General features: G+C 40.8%; 1 protein-coding gene across 1 annotated transcript; it reads right to left on the reverse strand.

Moving 5' to 3' along the window:
* Positions 1–1,607: 1,607 nt before the first annotated feature.
* On the reverse strand, positions 1,608–6,517 carry pax1a (paired box 1a). The gene is made up of 5 exons (XM_056393644.1): positions 6,230–6,517; positions 4,832–5,452; positions 3,649–3,782; positions 2,867–3,083; positions 1,608–2,250 (listed from the first exon to the last, which is right to left on the reverse strand). The coding sequence occupies exons 1-5, from the start codon at positions 6,231–6,233 to the stop codon at positions 2,147–2,149; spliced, it is 1,080 nt and encodes a 359-aa protein (XP_056249619.1). The 5' UTR covers positions 6,234–6,517; the 3' UTR covers positions 1,608–2,146.
* Between the last annotated feature and the right edge of the window lie 12,188 nt (positions 6,518–18,705).

Below are 18,705 nucleotides of genomic sequence, written 5' to 3' on the forward strand. Positions count from 1 at the left end.
AAAACTATTTTTTTCATTAAACATTATATAATGATTCATTGTGTTATTCTAAGTTATAAATATAGCATCATAAAAAACCCTCTCCCTAAATTGCATCCACGCGGAAGGTGCTGTTAAAAACCACAGAAATGCTCAGTCTAATTCAGCCACACTAGACTGGGCCCGTCACTAAACCTACTGCATCACACACTCCCTGCATCAGTGGAAGAGATGGCAGCTGTGTGCACGATTTAGAAAGTTGTATTAACACGTTAAATACATACACTACTAAAAAATTATAATCACTTTTTTTTTTTTTTTTTAAGAAATAAAACCTTAATTAATTCATGTTCAATCGTAATTTTGGTTCCCAATCAGAATAGAAATAAAACGTTAAAAGGGAACTTTAGTTTAAATTTATGAAAAACAAAACTAAACGACTCAACTATTGCAAAGTCTATATGATGAAACTTTTCTTTCAAATAGCTCTGACCTAAAAAAAAACAACAAAACACATTGTGTCTAATAAATATAAGGCAACACAACACCGTTACACACGTTAGGTTGACTGTGCACTGCCTTTTTCTATTGAGTTGAGCCAATGTTTTCAAAATAAGGACAGAATACAATAATAATACTATAATACCTAATATGAAAACATCTATGCATTTTACAAATCTATGTAATTTTAGGTGGGCTGGTATTATTGGACAAAAACATGAAAGGTTCAAATCCGCAGCAGGCTTATCACAGAAATGAGCCAAACAGAGAGATCAGAAAATATGGTCCCACGAATAACAGTGAGGAGGTTTTTATAGTAAACAGACCACCGGAATAAAAGCGTAGAGACTGAGTATGGAGCTTATATGGGAAAATTTCTGGTAATTTCTATACGGGGGCAGAGTCTCCGTGAGGCAGCATGTGGGTGGATTTGGACTGTCAGCTGCCCTCCTGCACGCACCCTTCATTAGCGCGCTGATCAACCCTCAGATTTCCATCATGGCAGGTATCAATTACAAGGCAGATAGCATCAGTGGAGGCAGCCAGCCTGTGGAGACCACTGTGCCTGTGTAATGACTTTTCCCACCAAATAGTGGTGTAATGACACCTCAGCGTGTGGCTTTCATATTCAGAAATTAGGACAGAAATCCAATCAGGAAGACTTTTCATTTGAGACAGGCTTAAATTTGACCTTCTGTTAATTTTATGATTGATCAAAATTAGTTTTAGGCCATTTACAGCCTCAGGGAAAACAAACCGTTACTGCCAATGCCCAGATTAAACTTCCATTCATGTTTCCATCGCCTCCAGTTGGAAGACGAGCGAGTGCGATGGAATAAATTGCAGGTGTGGAGAGTTTGGGAAAGTGGAAATTCCAGACGATCGACAGCGTAAAGATCAGAAATAAGACGAGGTGATGTTAAGATGAGACCTTCACTGGTTGCAACGATAACCGAAAAGCACTTGAGTGAGCAGAAAACTTGAATTTCCCGTATTGCTCTGTCTTTAAACTCCTCAACACGGGACTTTCATGTAGTAAGACACGTGCAAACGAATTTCTTTTTCTACCATGCAGGAACCAGCCTGTGCACCTCTGCTGAAATAATGTGGGCTGCGAGACCATGGGATGGCATTTAAGAAAGCCTTTATTTTTGAATATTTACAATGAAATTATAAAAATATATAATTAAAGCTTTGGCAAATATTTTACATTTAGACAATTTATTTATTTGTTCACATCGTTAAGTCACTGTAGGATCGAGATCATGGCCACAAATTAATATAATATATGGCGGATTACAGAACAACCCTTGGTTTTATACTAAAACATCGATGACACACTGGACGGGCAAAAGTGTATTTTTTTTTATCCTGCAGTCTCCTTAAGAGAATATACAGTCTAGAAACATGAAGTATTTCAATGGAGGAAAAAAAAACTATCAACCAATGAGGGGAGACACCGATACATCCATGCAAGCTTACATTCATATGGCCTTGAAGGCCGATAAAGCTATACTGTATTCATAATGCATGTGAAAAGGCCTGTGTTTGACTGTAAGCTACAAACACCCGGGGGAACAAGCCGTTAGTGTTTAGACTTACTGTTGGAGTTGTTGAAATGAGTTCAGTTAAATGGGTCTGGTAATTAAGGTGGTATAAGTCCCGGTTATGATGATGAGGTAGGGAGACTGAGTCCATGCACACTGTTCAAGTCTTCATGTTGCTGCTGCTGCTGCTGCTTGCTCAGGGGACTGGGTGGTTTTCTGTCTCCTGCACAACACAAAGAAGAAATAGAGTCGTGGGTCTGTGCGTGCAAAATGAATATTTACTCCTCAAGATAAACGCTTCTAACTTGAGTTATTTCGCCAACAAGTTGCAGCAGGACTGACCTGCTTTAAACTAACAGGATATTCAGAAATGTAAAGGCCCTACAACCCTGACAAGCAGTGTCTTTTGTTTTTAATTAAACGTATTTTCTCGTGTTTTATATGCGTAAAATGTCCTCGGACCACCTGGTAAAGCGCTGTTCTGGAAGGTCAATATTTAATAATTGACATATAATTAGACTTCATTTTGGATTTGGTAAATGTTTACACTCGTCGCGGTCATTGCTTATTGCGAAAGTGTGTGTGCGTGAGAAAGGAAAGAGGGAGGGAGAGAGACAGCTCACTCCAGATCTGAGCTGATATCATATGAGACCTCAATTATATTAATAATAATGTTAATAATAATAATAATCTCTGCAAAAAAATATTGTAATAAAAAGAAACTGCATCCCAGAGAGAATACATTTTAAAAAAAATAAAAAGAAACATCTGTCAGCAGTTTTCACATTAAGCTGTGGTCCCGGTCCCCCCCTCCCCCCACCCCCCTCCCTGATCTCTACCTTCTCGGGCCTGCTGGTGCTTGAAGGCCATCGGCGAGTGGATCTCCCCTGCGTGCATCCCCATCCCGCCACCTGGGTGGGACAGGGCCGGGCTCTGTGGCTGCCAGTGGTGGTGGCCCGGGGCCACGTAGCCGCCTGCTGACCCGCTGTACACCCCGTACTGGTTGGTGGGAGAGTAAGCACACGCCGAGACATAACTGGACAATGTCGAGGAAGGCTGCAAACAGACGAGACAAAATAAGCACAAACCCCCCCAAAAGGCTCAGCAGTTACAGCCTAGTCTAACTGTGTGTGACAGCGGCGTGTGGCTGCAGCAGTGGGGCTAAAAGATGGTGACTAAGCGGTTTAGAAGTAGAGGGAAGCAGACTGAGGGACACACGAGATTGACTATAATTTAATTTACCATAAATAAGACAAATTAGAGCATGTTTACACAACTAGGTTTCCTCTGTCCCTCATCCAAGCCCTGACTCAGTAAGGCAAACATTTAATCTGAAGTTTAAAAAAATCCTTCAGGGGTAAAATGTTATCAAGCAGCAGCCTGTGGCCTTATGTGACTCCGTCTGAAGGTCCTGATGCACGGAAACTTTTCACTGCTCTGCCACAGGCCTTTGTAGCGAGAGCAGCCATTTACTTAAGGCCTCTGCCCAATCTGGCTCTAAACATTTGGACTGACTCCTATAAAGAAGGAAAATAAGGTGCATATAGAGTACAGTGTGCACACTAGTGCAGTCTCATATAGGCTGTGCACATGTTCGAATGTAGTCTATATATAGTTTTACCTGAGCGTATTTAATGTCGGCGTCAATGGCTGACTTGTCAATCCCGTTGACCGTGTGAGCCGCTGGGAAAGCTGCTCTGTTGACGCTACTCCACTCCTCCATTTTTGGTGGATATCCCTCCGTCCCAGCAATGGCTGATTTAGAAAAAGTAACTTCATGTCAAAGATATATAAAAGGCAAAATTTCTAAAATATAAAATAAACAAAAATAGAAAAAATCAGTGCAGCCACTTTACTAGCTTCATAATTAATTATGGAAATTGTATAGTATTTTTAAAAAAATGTTTAATGTATTGCCCTGCCTGGGCTATGATAGATATTTTCATTTTCAAAATTTTTCTTTTCTAAAATAGTTTTTATGTTAGGGTTATTCAAACAAATATATCATTTAATATCATAATTATTATAATTATTTACGTGCGTAATTGGTTGTGATATACGTGCATTATTAAATAATACATGACATTAGACTTCATGAAAAAAAACAAGTTGAAAGCAAACAACAGCATTTTATTAAATATTCTTCTTTAATTTAATAATTTATAATAATAATTGTATAAGCTAATTATAGCCAATAAACCCTATATTTTTATTTTCATATGTTTGCGCAAAAGAAGCGACAGACTATTCTGGCTTAGTTAGGATTACAGTGTCGTGGTATTTCCATTAAAACATATATATTAATTACATATTAATATGTAATTGTGCATACATTTTGTAAAATAAATGTAAAATATATGGTGGACCTTGTTGCACAAAAAAAACACACTGGTCCAGGGCGATTTAACACTGGATGGAAACACTGGCTGCAGGACCAGGAAGGCGAAGGAAAAAAATGGCAGTAATGACTACTTGAAGGATTAGAGGGGATACAGCAGGTGAGCAAGGTGTTTGCAAATGCATCATCCCATGAAAAGGCCTATTGAGAGTGGCCTTACTGCCTTCTGGCAGAATGTTGAAACGGAGGCCTGTAGGACTTCTAATGGGCACATTGTCCTGCCTGCTGCCAGAGCAGGTTGTGCGGAGTGATATGTTAATTCATCATGAAGAATAACACACTAATAACCAGCTGCACGGGTTTATTAAGCTCTTATTTGAGAACAGTGGGAGCTATGGGGCTCACGTGTGTGGCACTAAGACGCAGAGGCCTAAGATTTCTCACAGAGCAGAAAGTGGCTCCTCACCTGCAGGATCCATGAAGGCTCGTATGCCGAGGATGTTGCTGACGGTGTGTGCTGAAGGCCAGGCCCTGGATATGCTCACATGCCCAGCCGTCACCGGTACTCCAGGCGGGCTGCTCATTTTAGGCGACATAGTGTTGGGGTAGGAGTAAGGGTATATGTGGTTGTAGGAGAGCCCGGCCTGCGCGGAGGCTTGCTTACTGCTCTCATACTGGTTGGGCTGGGACAGATTTCCAATCTTGTTGCGTAAAATCCTGCTGATCGAACTCACCGACGGGACATTGTATTTGTCACAAACTCCATCTGCCAAAAGCCTGTCCCGAATCTCCCAGGCAAAGATCCCGGGGTCGTTTTGTTTGTATTCCCTGATATTTTTCACCACGTTCGGCGTCGTGACCCGTGGTTTGCTTCCACCGATGGCACCGGGCAAGATGGAGCCCGTCTCGTTGTACCTCGCTAATATCTTGCTCACGCAGCCGTGGGAGACTCGGAGTTGCCGGCTTATGTCGCAGGGCCTGATCCCGAGCTGAGCCAGCTCCACTATTCTCAACCGTATGGCGTTGGGCAGGGGTCGCCCATTGACGAAGACGCCGCCTAACTGGTTCACCTCTCCATAGGTTTGCTCTGCGGGAGAATAGAGACACACACGTTACACATTTACACTGTCTGAGGTGAGTACACAAATGTCTGACTAATACAGGCAATTATATCATTCCCATGCCCTCGAGGCCAGCTGCAAAATATATTTTCATATTGATCACTTCGGCAACCTCAAAATGCCCAGCATGCACCCGTCTGACAAATGCCAGCTCCTGTAATTTACACCATAACTGGAGGTTATGAAGTGGTATAACATGTCACTGTAACCACTGGCTGGTAACCGCTATTTTGCAACTTTACAAAACTGGTTAAATTGTGTGGCTGGGTTTACCCTCCACCATCCCTGTTTACACACACACACACACACACACACACACACACACCACACACACACACACACACACACACACACACACACACACACACACACACACACACAAGAAAAAAAACATTAAAAATGGCGAGCTGGAGGAATAGACATCAGGAGCTCTTCAAAGAAACGCTCCTCACAGGATAATTGCTGGTGTGTTTCCATTTTAGATTTAAAGCTTTAAGCAGACAGCAGTGTCTGCTGGATAGAGCTGGTAAAATCCACCATGAAATAAACTTGACAAGCCGTCGCCAAAAGACCTTCTTCATTTGCACATAATGTGAACTTGAAGAAGAAGAAGAAGAAGAAGAAGAAGAAGAAGAAAAAAAAACACAAATGCTTATTTCTGTCTTTACGCAGTTGTGTTGAGGCTGGACACGCTTCCATAAGCCCCCTGCCACTGACGCATGCAGATGGTAACGCAGGCTTACCCATTTGCCTATATGTCTCGAGATGCTGGGAAATGTAGGTGCCCCTTCAAATGGCTGAATGCGTCCGAGCGAAAGCAGCGAAGGAAGGGGGAACTTGAGGAATGAGCCCCAGAAGAGGGAAAAGAGACCTCTTTAAACTCTCCTCCGGTTGCAGCGTGCCCCCTTCTTCTTCTTCTTTTTTTTTTGGAAGCAAGTGACTGCAAGGGACAACGGCGCCAAAGTGATCCTCATCCGATAAAAGCAAATTGAAGTTATCCCGGGGAGTCCGGAGTTTGCTGGAATTAATTTGACGCGTTCTCCACGTCAAACTTCGCTGTTATAAGCCGAGTCCTCTGCTCTGGTTTCATTGGTCGTCTTGCGCTGGAAACGCTGTCAGCCAATGCAAACCCCATCCGGTTGGAGCCGTGCGCCCTCCTTGAATATTTTGCATAGGGGAAGTGGCAGAAAGGGAAACGTTTCATCCAACATGCAGCCTTCTGGTGAGGACTTATACATGATAGGACATTTACACAAGCATGACAGCGAAGCTTAAACCTGGTTACCAATGTTATCAGCTCTAAAATAAAGTTCAACCACTTTTTACACTTCATATAAATACTGGTTAGTAGTATGAATGTATGAATTATTAAAGGGGAGGGTGTAAATAAGATGAACTTGCATCAGTCACTTTAAGTGACTGATGCAAGTTTATTTGATATCATTCGTGATTAAATCACTTTTATTTCACCGGATTCGTATGAACTATAGGAGAAGTTGTGGTCTGTGGTGTGTTGCTGATTCACTTCAATAGTTATGTGCAACTTGGTAAATTTAAAACCATGCACGAGTGGATGACGCAGGCTCTTAAAAGTCTATTTCTTCCTTGAAAATAACACCAATAAATGCAACAGAAATGATGAGGAAGGCAGTAGTTTACATGCCAGTCGTACAAAAACAACATTTATATATTTTTCCATTAGTGGCTTTTTCTTCTTTCTTTTTTCAAAATAAAACAGTTCTGTTTGGTCATGATGCTATATTTTGCCCCTTGGGTTTCTTTTTCTGTTGTGGATCCTGCAGACTCGAGTCGCTGGACCGTCAGAGCAGAGAGAGACCTGCACACTAGCAGCCGGAGTCCTTTTTTTTTTTATATAAGCCAGTGTCAGAGCATCAAACATGGGAAGGGGCTCATGTAATCGATACCTCTGTAGATCGCAGCGCTCCCAGACTATGGGATATCGACTGGATTCCACAGACATACATTATCACAGCATGTTTTCGGAGTTTCCTGTGCAAGTTTAGAAGGTATCGTTTATAAGCTCGCAAAACGTTACTTGTAAAACTTAACAGTCGACCCAATGGTAACAAGGTGCAGTGTCCTAAACCCCAACACCACAACCACCCCCACCCACTCACCACCCCCACCCCACCCCACCCCACCCCTCTGCTCTGTGTCTCCTGGCCACTTCGCCATCCACAGATCTGGGAGCGGGACACATGGAAAGCATCATGTTGGGTCAGAGGAGCTTTAAGTTGGCTTTAAAGCTCGATACTGGTGATGGGCTTTTTTTTTCTTGTCATCATGGACTTTTAGTTTAGGCTGGATGTGAAGAGAATACATATCTTGTATTGTGCATGCTGCGTTCGCGTGCATGTCGCAGGGACGCTCTGGAGGAAACTTCACCTGTTGCACCTGAGTATAAATGATTGTTTTAATAACCTGTATTTCAAATCTTCCTCAGCCTCACTCTCTCTGTGTCACCGTCGCTCTCTCTCTCTCCTTGTGACTCTGTGTCTCTCTGTCTCCCCTCCTCTGCTTGGCTCTGGCAGGACTCCCCTCATCTGGCCATCACAGGAACTACATGTCTCTATCAGCTCGCTGTCTCACCTCTCTGACTCGTGCGTTATTCTCGGGGTAGGTAAACCCGTGTCTCCATGTTTCCATAGAAAACAAAAGACAAACTTTGTCCTTGCATTTAGCGCGAGGAGTTATTAAACCGAGAAAATAATTTACGATTTATAATTATACTTCCCTGACAAGCCCGCTTTATTAATAATATTTAAATAAATATTAGGCTAAATCTCAAATGATGTCACTCGTTGTGCACATTTCTGTGTTACAGTGCGGCAACCTTTGAATACGAATGTTTTCTTTAACCATATTTTCTCCGTGTTAAAGTGAAATGTCACATTTTCTGACATAATGTGATAGTGTGAAATTCCTGGGAAAACTGCAATCGGCTTGTAGAAACATCAATGCAAATATACTTGCATTTATTTCACACACCAGTGAAACAGAATTTGCATGAGGCCTTCTCAGCTGTTTTTTCGTTGTTTTTCTTTTCTTGATTCCGGGTCATTCATCTGTACGAGGTCGATGGATTAAAACACGAGCTCTTAGATTTCTGAAGTCCTCGGTTTATGACTGAGAAATTTAGAGAAGACGATTTTAATCATATGAAAGTTAAAAATGTGCCTGACAACAGATTCGTTTTTCTACAGAGTGATTTCAGGCTGTGGGTTAAATAAACAAAATACAAGGTGGTCGGTTCTCTGGTTTACAGCTATTCTGCTAAATCTTTTTTTTTTATATTGTGTTTGACTTCATCCGGATATAGACGTTGAAATTGGAGGCTATAGAAATGTAAGAAAGCATAAAGAGAATTGAAAATAAATATTGATAAATAATCAACGTGTTTGGAGAGGACTGCAGCCGTTGGTGCAGTTATATAAATTGTGTGTATCATGTGTACGGCTTTGCAAACCGTCTACTTAGGTTTGTCATGTGTGACAAAACAAAAACAATCTTGAACGGCTCCCCTCATTTATCAGGATGCAAAGTGTATTCATACAATATATGCCCCCATAAATATACTGCAGCATAAACACTCTCACACACACACACACACACACACACACACACACACACATACCAAATGCACAGCTCCAAGTATCTCATGTTAAATTTAATTGTGGATAACTCAGCCTATGTTGCACACAGCTGCGCCACCTTCGAGGTGCAGTTTAGTGTCTCAGGTGACTGAATCACGTCTCACCAGGCTTTTATTTTTCTGTTTATCGTTTGGGCTGACCTAAATGTTTATGAGCTAAAATCATTGTGCACATAAGGGAACGTTATTAAAGCAATGGACATATATTTTCAGGATGGAAGTGCAAATTGAATTATTAATATCCTGCCTAATAGATTCGTGTTTATACTGGTATTTCTGATGATGATCAGCCACTGAAGGTAATATTTACCCAAAGCTCTGATAGTGAGAGTGATAGTGCGGAGACAATTCTTTCATATGACAAACAGACTTTTCTAAATCTTAATTTTTTTGAACTATATATATATATATAAATGGTTTATTTTTCTGGTCAATCTTAATGTTTGTCTTGTTGCCTAATGGTTTTATGCATATTTAAAATTTACATTCATAGCCTATTAAATACTAAAATAAGTCAACCGCTATTAATTCACTTTTTACTGGCGTGCAGAAAATCTGTTTCAATTCGTTCAGGCCTGTTTTTGCTGAACACAATTTTCTTTCAAATTATTTAATATTATTATTTGTATTATTATTATTATTTATTCAGTTGCATGAGATAACTAATATCCCACAAATAGACAGAAATGTTCAAAGCGAGAAATCTCGTCCCTGATCGCCTGAACATCACACACACACACACACACAAACACACACACACACACACACACACACACACACACACACACACACACACACACAAGTAAACTCATCCGACCGACACCTGACACTCGCAAGGTGCAACGACCCCCGTCGGTAAATATTGATGTTGGTTTTAAGTGTCATCAAAGGATTCACTTCCTCCAGTGTGCTTTGTCTTTAAGGTCTTAAGGAGAATTTAAAGTTCTGTTTTTCACTGTGTCACACGGTGGCCGAGTGTGTGTGTGGAGGAGCGTGGAGGTGCGTGGAGGTGCGCGGAGGTCCGTGGAGGTGCGTGTGCTGGAAATGACTCTTTCAGCTGCAATTACTGATGTTCATCAATGTTTTTGTAAATGTTAAAATAATACAATAATAATACAATAAAGCATAGCTGCATACATCATTCACGTGAATGTGTGTGTCTGCTTGTGTGTGTGTGTCTGTGTGTCTGTGTGTCTGTGCAGACCAAGGCCTCGCTGGTTTCTTGGCATGACAAAAATTTGCCAAGTATCTAGTCCCTGTGATGCCTTTAGTCTTGACAGTGCAAAGCATTTTGAACACTGACTTCTCATCTCTCATCAGGTTAACACCAGAACCATGTACAGACAAATGTGTCTTTCCCATTGAAAAGAATAGGCAGAATCTGTATATATTTCTTGACATGGTTTCAATTTTCTCTCCACAACTGGATGAACCAGCGTTTTATTGAAGAGCCTTTTTTGTGCTCTACTGTTTGTGAGTTTAGTGATCTCAGTGCTCAGTATGGAAATTATTAGACAGGGTCCAGATTGAGCGTATTTAGCACACAAGGACGAAAAATGAGGAAAAATAAGTTTAAAACAAAGTGTTTCAGAGAAAACCTCTTGCTCATTTTATTTTCATGAGGACCAACACGAAGTAGGCAAAAGCAGAATATATGCATTTGTTATAAGGGCTTCTCCTATATGTTTGCTCTGGTGCAAACAAATGTAAGTATGCAGCAGCTATTCCGGCCCTCATCTATTTGAAAAGATCACTTTTTTTGTAATGTGAAAACCAACACATTAAACCTAAAGTTTCACATGTCGTCTAAAGGCTAATAAACCCTTGTTTCTCATTATTAGCAAGGAGGGGGGGAATCACTGTTTATCCTGTTGAGAGCCAACCAAGCCCGACCTGTAAAGAAACACACCGATCCCTCAGTCAAGCAGCCCCCCACCTCCTCCTCTACAAAAAAAGGTTTGTCCGCTCCTATCTGATCCAGAGGTGGTGATGTGTAGTTTCTTTGTGCTCCTGCTGGTGAGGTTCTGCTAAAAGGAGGCTTGGAAGGCAGTGAGCTCAGTTCTTTTATAGCCACAGGACCCACTCTGAGCTGCAGAACACGCCTAATGAGGGCGTGCAGCGGTGCCATGTGAGACATGCCAGCTTTTACCAGGCTGGGTAATTGCTTGTGACCTTCACTAAACACTTCTCATGTGTCTTCATGTTCTGCGTGCACCTCTAATTGTTACAGTAAGGGAGACACCAGAGGATTATACATGTACTTTGATTCTTTTTGGAGAGAAGCTGAAAGAGACAAATAATGAACCCTTTCTCCATCTTGTTTAGACGGGAAGTCTTGTCTATTTGGTTTTTTTATTTTTATGTAATTGAATATAAAGGGAATTAGTTTTTTTTTCTTTATGACCACTCAAATAATATTAAGGCTACAATAATGAATACTATTAAACAGACATTTCTCTGTCACTGACCCATTACAGCAGTATGCCGTCTGACAATAACTACTCCATCTGAACTGGGTGGTTTCACTTTGTTTTAATTTCATACCACCGACTGTCCTTGGGAATCCATGACATACTTGCTGTGTGTTATAGGGACGAATCTGGTTCTGATTTAAAGTGGAAACATGTTCGGAGGATTCAAAAGACTTTTTTCTCTCTCTGTTGCTGTGTTTCAAAAAACTGTCAACACAAAATGTGAACAGACTTGAGTGTTAGCGTTCAGAGACTCATCTCTGATGTGGAGCTATGTGGGATTACGGCGTCTGTTGGTGGATTTTTACTGATCAAATTTCACTTCGGATGAGCTTATTTTGCTTTTTAATATAAACCTAATTGGAGGATCAGCGTCAGTCAGAGCTAACATTCAGGTTTTCCTCTTAGCTTTCTTAATCAGTAATTACACACAAGACTAATAACAACTTCAAAAGTGTTGCGGAATACAAATCAGAGTAGACATCCCATCTGGGTCCTCATTAGGACAATGATTTAAAAGCTAAAGTCACACCATGCAGTTTCTCTATCTTACAGGCATCTGTGAGTTGAACCTTATGCCCCATTCGACAAGAGAGGTGTGATTGAAACAGATACAAATTGTTGATATGAAACATCTGATGAAGAGAAGACGCAGTAATACCTTTCGAATTGTTAATCAGATGTTTCTCCTGCACCTCTTCCCCAAGCGGCAGCACCGAGACGGCGAGTTCTTCAGAGAAACGGACACTCAAAACTACAAATACTGACAATGTTTCTGATTTATAAAGTCTCCATTTTGGTGCCGGATTGCATGATATAAATCGCACAAGTGTAAATAGCACTGAGTAAAGTCAAACTATCACTCTTACCGTTGCTATCTCTTCAGGAACAATGTCATTTACTGCACAATAGCAACTTCTATAACTGAAAAGAGAAGCTGCACTTATCATGATGCACTTAATTAAGATCAAACTTGTGATGTCTAAATGGAAGCAGCAGCAATCATTTCAGCTTGGATGACAACCTGTTCTGGAAAAGATAACTTTAAACATGTTTTACCGATAAGTATACACATGTTAAGCATCTGCTATCAGACTAATAAAGATTCAAGGTGTGACCAGTCTCTTTATCAGACATGGATTTAATTTGCCATCACTATCTAGATAAAGAGCAGGAGGTCAGAACGTAATGCAACATTACGCTGAATTGAAAAATGATGGTGTTTTACTTCCTATAGATAAATGTCAGAAGGAAAAATGTGATATATATAATGTGACTGTTTATTCTGCCTGATATACAGACTGCAAGCGGAATTGTTTTAATTTTCTTGGAAAGCCTTCAGCTATAATAACTTGTTCTTGTCTCATATCTCTTCTGGAGCACGTTTCCATTATCAGCAGTCACTGACAGACAGCCTTGACTAGACAGAAATACAGCAGAAAAACAGTGTTTTGTGTCAGCCATCATGTGGAGTTTATGTTATTCTTCATTTTTTATATTGACTTAAGATTCTGCTCCGATGAACAGAAAGTTTTTTATGCTGATGTTTTTGTCATATTTTTAACTTGTCACATGAGACTCGGAGCCATGACCAAGACCACAGCAATCCTCTGGGTTGGCTGATAATAAAACAGTGTGAAAACATTATGAAGAGCTCCCCCTGTGGCTGTAAGCAGAATAGTCCGGCATGCTGAAGAAGTGACAGATGAACTATTACTTGGAGCCAAAAAAAGTACATTTTTTAAAATTCCCATCCATTATATGAAAGCATGAGAAATTCTACTTTGCGCATTGATGACTGTACTGTTGCAGTTTGATATTATCACTTTAAAGCAATGCAAAGGAGCATTCAGTATGACCTGGGGTCATGATTGTTGTAAACATTGTTCTTGTCTTCATGTCTGATAATAGGATTGGTTCAAATATTTTAGAGGGCTGGAAACAGACCACAACACCTGCAGTTGTTTCTGAATCATATAAACTTCATAAAATATTGGGGGGAAAGAAGCATTAATGAGGTTTACATTCTGACAGGACTGCATAACTACATAACTACTCATTTGTTTTGTTACTCCATCATTAACACTCGTGCTTATAGTCTATCCAGTCTGTTTAGCCAGAGAGCTTTTTCGAGGCATTATTAAATGCACCTTTTTATACAGCCCATGCTTGCTTGTTGTTTGGCAGTGGGGCTTCGCTGGGCTGGGTCTGTTGTCAATTAAGAGGAGGAACCTTAATTACTCTTGGAGCACTTCAAACTCCATCCACGGCTGCTGCTGATTCATGCCTGCCCTACTTGGAAATCAGCCCAGGGAGTCGAAAACACTGGGTCACATGTGGAAATTGACATTAACCTTGTATTTTTAATGCACAATTCTGCTGTCATGTTTATGGTTAACTTTTGACTCTTAGCTTTAGTGCTTTTTATTTCACTCAATGCGCCGTCTCTCAGATGAGACCTTACTCAGCCTGCAATTAGTTTCTTCACTTAGGTTGAGCTTTAAGACACCTGTAATAATAATCTGCAGCGATTCCTCAAATGACCCTCTTTGAGCTGCAAGTCCAGTCGTGTGTCATGAATTTGCAGTTGTGGTGTAATTTCTTTGCTTCTAAGCTTAAGAATGCCAGATCCATAATGGAAAAGTCTGCAAAGGGACATTCAAGGCCTTCTATCGGAGGCAGTGTGATATCGTTTTCCGCCAAACCAGAAATCAAGGCCTTGGACAGGCCTTTTTTATGTCAGGCATAGGGGTAGTGTATGTTTTCTGACAGTTGCTCCTTTTAAGATTAATGGGCTTATGAAAACCGTGTGTCTTCTTCCAAAAGCCAAGCTCAATATCAGTCAGTGTTACCAGCATAATCGTGCCGTCCTGACAAAGAAATCCCAAAGACAGATTGAATATTGATGTCACAACACAGGAGAATCAGAATCAGTGTTTTTATGTGTGGGTGCATGCACAGGACGAGGAGGCCTGGCAGCCATACTGGATTTGATTCCTTACTCATGGGACACAAAACATGCAAACTAATCAATGTGATGCAGCTTTTGCATAAAGACTTTTATATTAAGGATACTACAAATTTATCTAATATGTCTAACAAAGCTAAAAGTTCATGGATTTTCAAAATGAGGCAAAAACAAAACAAAAAAACCCCAGATGATCTGGCTCTTCTTCGTCTGGAATATGTAGAGGTGCAGGGATCTATCCTTGTACTCTATCAATGCACTGACCTCACTGAACCACAGCCAGATGCTCATAAATACATTCCCTTATTTCTACCCTTGTGTGGATGCCAGTTGGGCCGGGAAGTGGGTTTGTTTTGGGTGTTCTCAGTATATTCCAGCCAGACCCACGCTTTCACGTTTCTCATAAGAGAGCTGTGCTGACTTCCTGAAATGCATATTTATTCCTGCTTGTGGTCGTCTGTCATGGCTGTGATCTGTTGAAAGCTGCATAACTCGAGTCCAGTGTCTGTATAATGGAGACTTGTTTGTCCCGACACCCGTGGATTAATCAACTGGATGCCTCTCCTCCGTGAATTGTAGTGCCGTACTGTTGGAGTCCAGGTTCAGGAGTGTAAGCGTGAAAGCTGACTCCGGGTTCTGGTTAAGTGAGCAGTTAAACCTGCCTCGACCGATGTCAGAAACTCAACCCACATGATTATTTTTTGGTCACATCTGTACACATCGCCTTTCAGCTCTCAAACTATGCATGTGTGTTGTGCAGCTTGCAGATATTCCAGGAATCCTTCATGTCTCTCATCGGCTTTCTGTTTTTAGAAAGAATAAGCATATGCCTTTTAAAGGCTAATTATGTAGCATTAACAAGTTCACCATGCTGAGCACAAATCAGGCTTATAGCATCGGGTGGGACGGGTGGGACCACTTCAACCTACAGCAAAGGAACAGGGGACCTTAGCTCACTCATACTGGTGGTGAAATGTCTGACATGTTTGCGCTGAGTAGGGACAGACAGGCCTGCAACCAAGCCTGGACATGCTGGCCAAGAAAAAGCCCCTCGTAGCTCCCCCATTTTCCTCAGCATGGCCCTTCCCTGAGTGAATGTACTGCATAACCTCACACACTCAGTCACCGGGTTTACAATTCTGAGCAAGTGTGCGGACCTATGTAACTACCGTATATAACTGTATGTTGCTTTGTTGGTGACTGTAAATGCAGAGGGAAGTAGGTGAGTTGAATAGAATAGAAAGCAGCAGAAACTGCTCTGTGTTAGACGGACAGATGAAAACGGTGGAAGTGAAGGAACAGGGAAGGTGAAGTGGGGTCAAACTGAAAGCACACGAGAGCATGTGTGATAAAACAGACTTGAAATGAAATAAAAGAACAGAACGAACCATTTCAACATTTGCGTCCTGTCTTTTGTCATTATTATTGTTTACTGTATCGGGTTTCCGTGAATGCAGCCCAGAGAGAGTGTGCCATACGTAATCCATGAGCTCTGTTCTGCATAAAAAGTGCCAGCTCATCTTTATTCTATACTCATCCCTTTTTTTTTTCTTTTTCTTTTTCTTTGTTTCTTCCAAGTGTTGGTGTTGTGTGTTGGTTGTCCATGTACTGTAGTTGTATTGGTGCGCGATTGTTTTTCCTTTTTGCTGCAGCTGCCTCTTATTCTTTCATTGTTATCAATAAAGACTTCATAATCAAAAAAAGAGCCAACTCATTGGCTTCCTTTCATTCTAACAAAGGCTGCAAGTTATAATTGTTTTACATTTAACTTTACATTTAAAAAGTCTTTGTTCTGTCCAAGCAACAGTCCAACACCTAACGATATTCAACATACAGTGTAAGTAAAACAAATCTGAGAAGCTCAAAAAGCAAATGTTTGACTTCTTTGATTGATATTAGATTTCAATAATTGATCAATAATCATAATTATGGCCACTTCATTTTCTGTTGATGGATTAATTGCTTCAGTACAGGTCAAACAAAGAGTATTGAATCATCAGCAGAGGGCCTCATTGTTGGTTTAGTTATTTGACGTAGTATGTTACAGATTTTTGATTGTAGCTATTTAGAATATTGTGTATCTATTAAGTAAATCATTGTGTCTATTTTACACAATGTAATTCAAATTTAGGATTAATGTAACATCATCCCAGTGGACTCACTGTACTGTGTCCACCAAGACAACGCAGAATATACAAACAAGATCGTGATTCATGTCAAATATTGTTGATATTAGTTGTAATTATGATGGTGTACGTGGTGGAGCCCACATGTGATGATGTTATCTGTTGGAACAACTTTGGAAAATGTAAAACGACAAACCACGATTGCTCAATGTCATTGTTGATGTAACCATATTTGAACTGTGTACACCCATATTACAGCTAATTATGGGTTTGGGCAAAGGTCTCAGTGAGCTCCACAGAAGACTCACAGTGTTATAAGATGTCAAGGAGAGCTTACCTTCATCCGGTGTAATTAGAGGACTTTCTGAGTCTCAGCTGAAATTTGCAACATGAGGAAATTATTCTGTCACCACCTTGTTAGGACTATCCTTTCATTAACTCATTACACTAAAGACAATTTGTCCAGGACAAATTAAGTATCATTTCATGCAGTTTGGTGTTATTTTAACAGGTTTGGTCATTGTAGCAGATTTGTCAATGGAAAGTCTGAGGGGGTGGAAACTTGTTGTCAACAACTGTGTTGATAAATCAAAGCCTCCTCGGTCTAATTCAAGGTACAATTATCTCAAAGCAGAGGCTTCTGTGGAGGTTTTAAAGTGAGCCCACATGCTGCAGACCACAACCTGCCGCCACATCTCCAAAAACATCTACAGAGATGGAACTCTGCGCTCAAGTGTTTCCTCCAAGAGAAAAACACGTCCCAGACCTCCTGTCCAAAGACAGTGAAACAATTACAACATCAAATAGAAAGAGCGCGGCACACTTCCCAGGATCAGAGGGTTGAGTCTTTCCTTGGCAGTGAGCAGTGATACTGGCTGAGGGCCCCCTTCACTCAAAGACATGGCACAGATTTCCCCATGACATAGTGAGCAGGATACTTACCCAAGAAGAGGAGGACAGAGCCAGCTTTGAACTGAAAACTCAGGCTGTCCTGCACTTTGTCATTGTAATGATGCCGATTGCGATATGATGATAATACAAGCATTTTGTCTCGTCCATTTTATTTTGCCCCTGGTATTTGGGGATTAAATAAACCAGTGGAGTGTATGATTTTGTTGTTGGGCTTGCCAGATTAGTGACATCATATGTTGGCAACATCTCTGCATTTTGGATGGAAATATGGGTTAACGGATAAATGTGGAGATAGAAGAGCACACCAGATGAAGTGAGAATCTGTCTCAAAGTGATAAATCAATATTCTCCATATGACATTGAAGACCAAAGCCAACACTATGTTGCCTGTCTCTCAATACTTTACAGTTTCCCAGCCCTGTCTTCAGTGCTCAGCCCCAAGGTCATCGGCTCTTACTGAAGATTGAAGACATTTTTGAAGTTATGTGTTTTTTAGTAAAACAGCAGGGCATTGTAGTTTTGTAGTTTTTATAGTAGTATTTACAGTGACAAGAAAGTGTTTGTGAGATTGACTCAAAATGAACTACAGTGCTGATGTTCAATAAAGAAACATGTCAGCCAGTGCTACAGTGCGGCTAACTGATGTGTTTTTAATCGTTTTTGGACCACAACAGTGAACCTCTATGGCACACAGGAATGAGCAATATCAGGCTTTGGATCAAAGAAAATACTTGTTATTAATTCTCTGTTGGTTTTGGTCTGTTCATGGAATTTATTGACAATAAGATAAATATAGGATATCACCAGACTGTTCTTTCAAAGTCAGAACCAGGCAGCCGTCGTCCCTCTGAGCTGCCTTTTCAAGTATGCAGACACTACAGATGAGTCGCAGTACGTAACTAGCAACTAGGGTTGTCATATGCACCTGGATGGAGTGGGCTTCCCATCGAATTCAAGGAAAAAAACCCATGTCCTCTCAAAACAGCCTCAGTGCTGCTTGACTTAGACTCTACCGTAGAGCTGAAACACCATTGTCTGAAAAGTCACTCCCTCATTTGTTGTTTTGATG

Source organism: Seriola aureovittata, chromosome 13, assembly GCF_021018895.1.
Source record: "Seriola aureovittata isolate HTS-2021-v1 ecotype China chromosome 13, ASM2101889v1, whole genome shotgun sequence".
Classification (NCBI taxonomy): Eukaryota; Metazoa; Chordata; class Actinopteri; order Carangiformes; family Carangidae; genus Seriola; species Seriola aureovittata.

What these genes read in the sequence shown, in the direction of transcription:
- pax1a (XM_056393644.1), bottom strand. An exon ending in CCGACATTAAATACGCTCAG is followed by an intron (nt 3,084 to 3,648) that starts GTAAAACTATAT and finishes GTCTGTTTGCAG; the next exon opens with CCTTCCTCGACATTGTCCAG. An exon ending in GCACCAGCAGGCCCGAGAAG is followed by an intron (nt 2,251 to 2,866) that starts GTAGAGATCAGG and finishes TGTGTTGTGCAG; the next exon opens with GAGACAGAAAACCACCCAGT.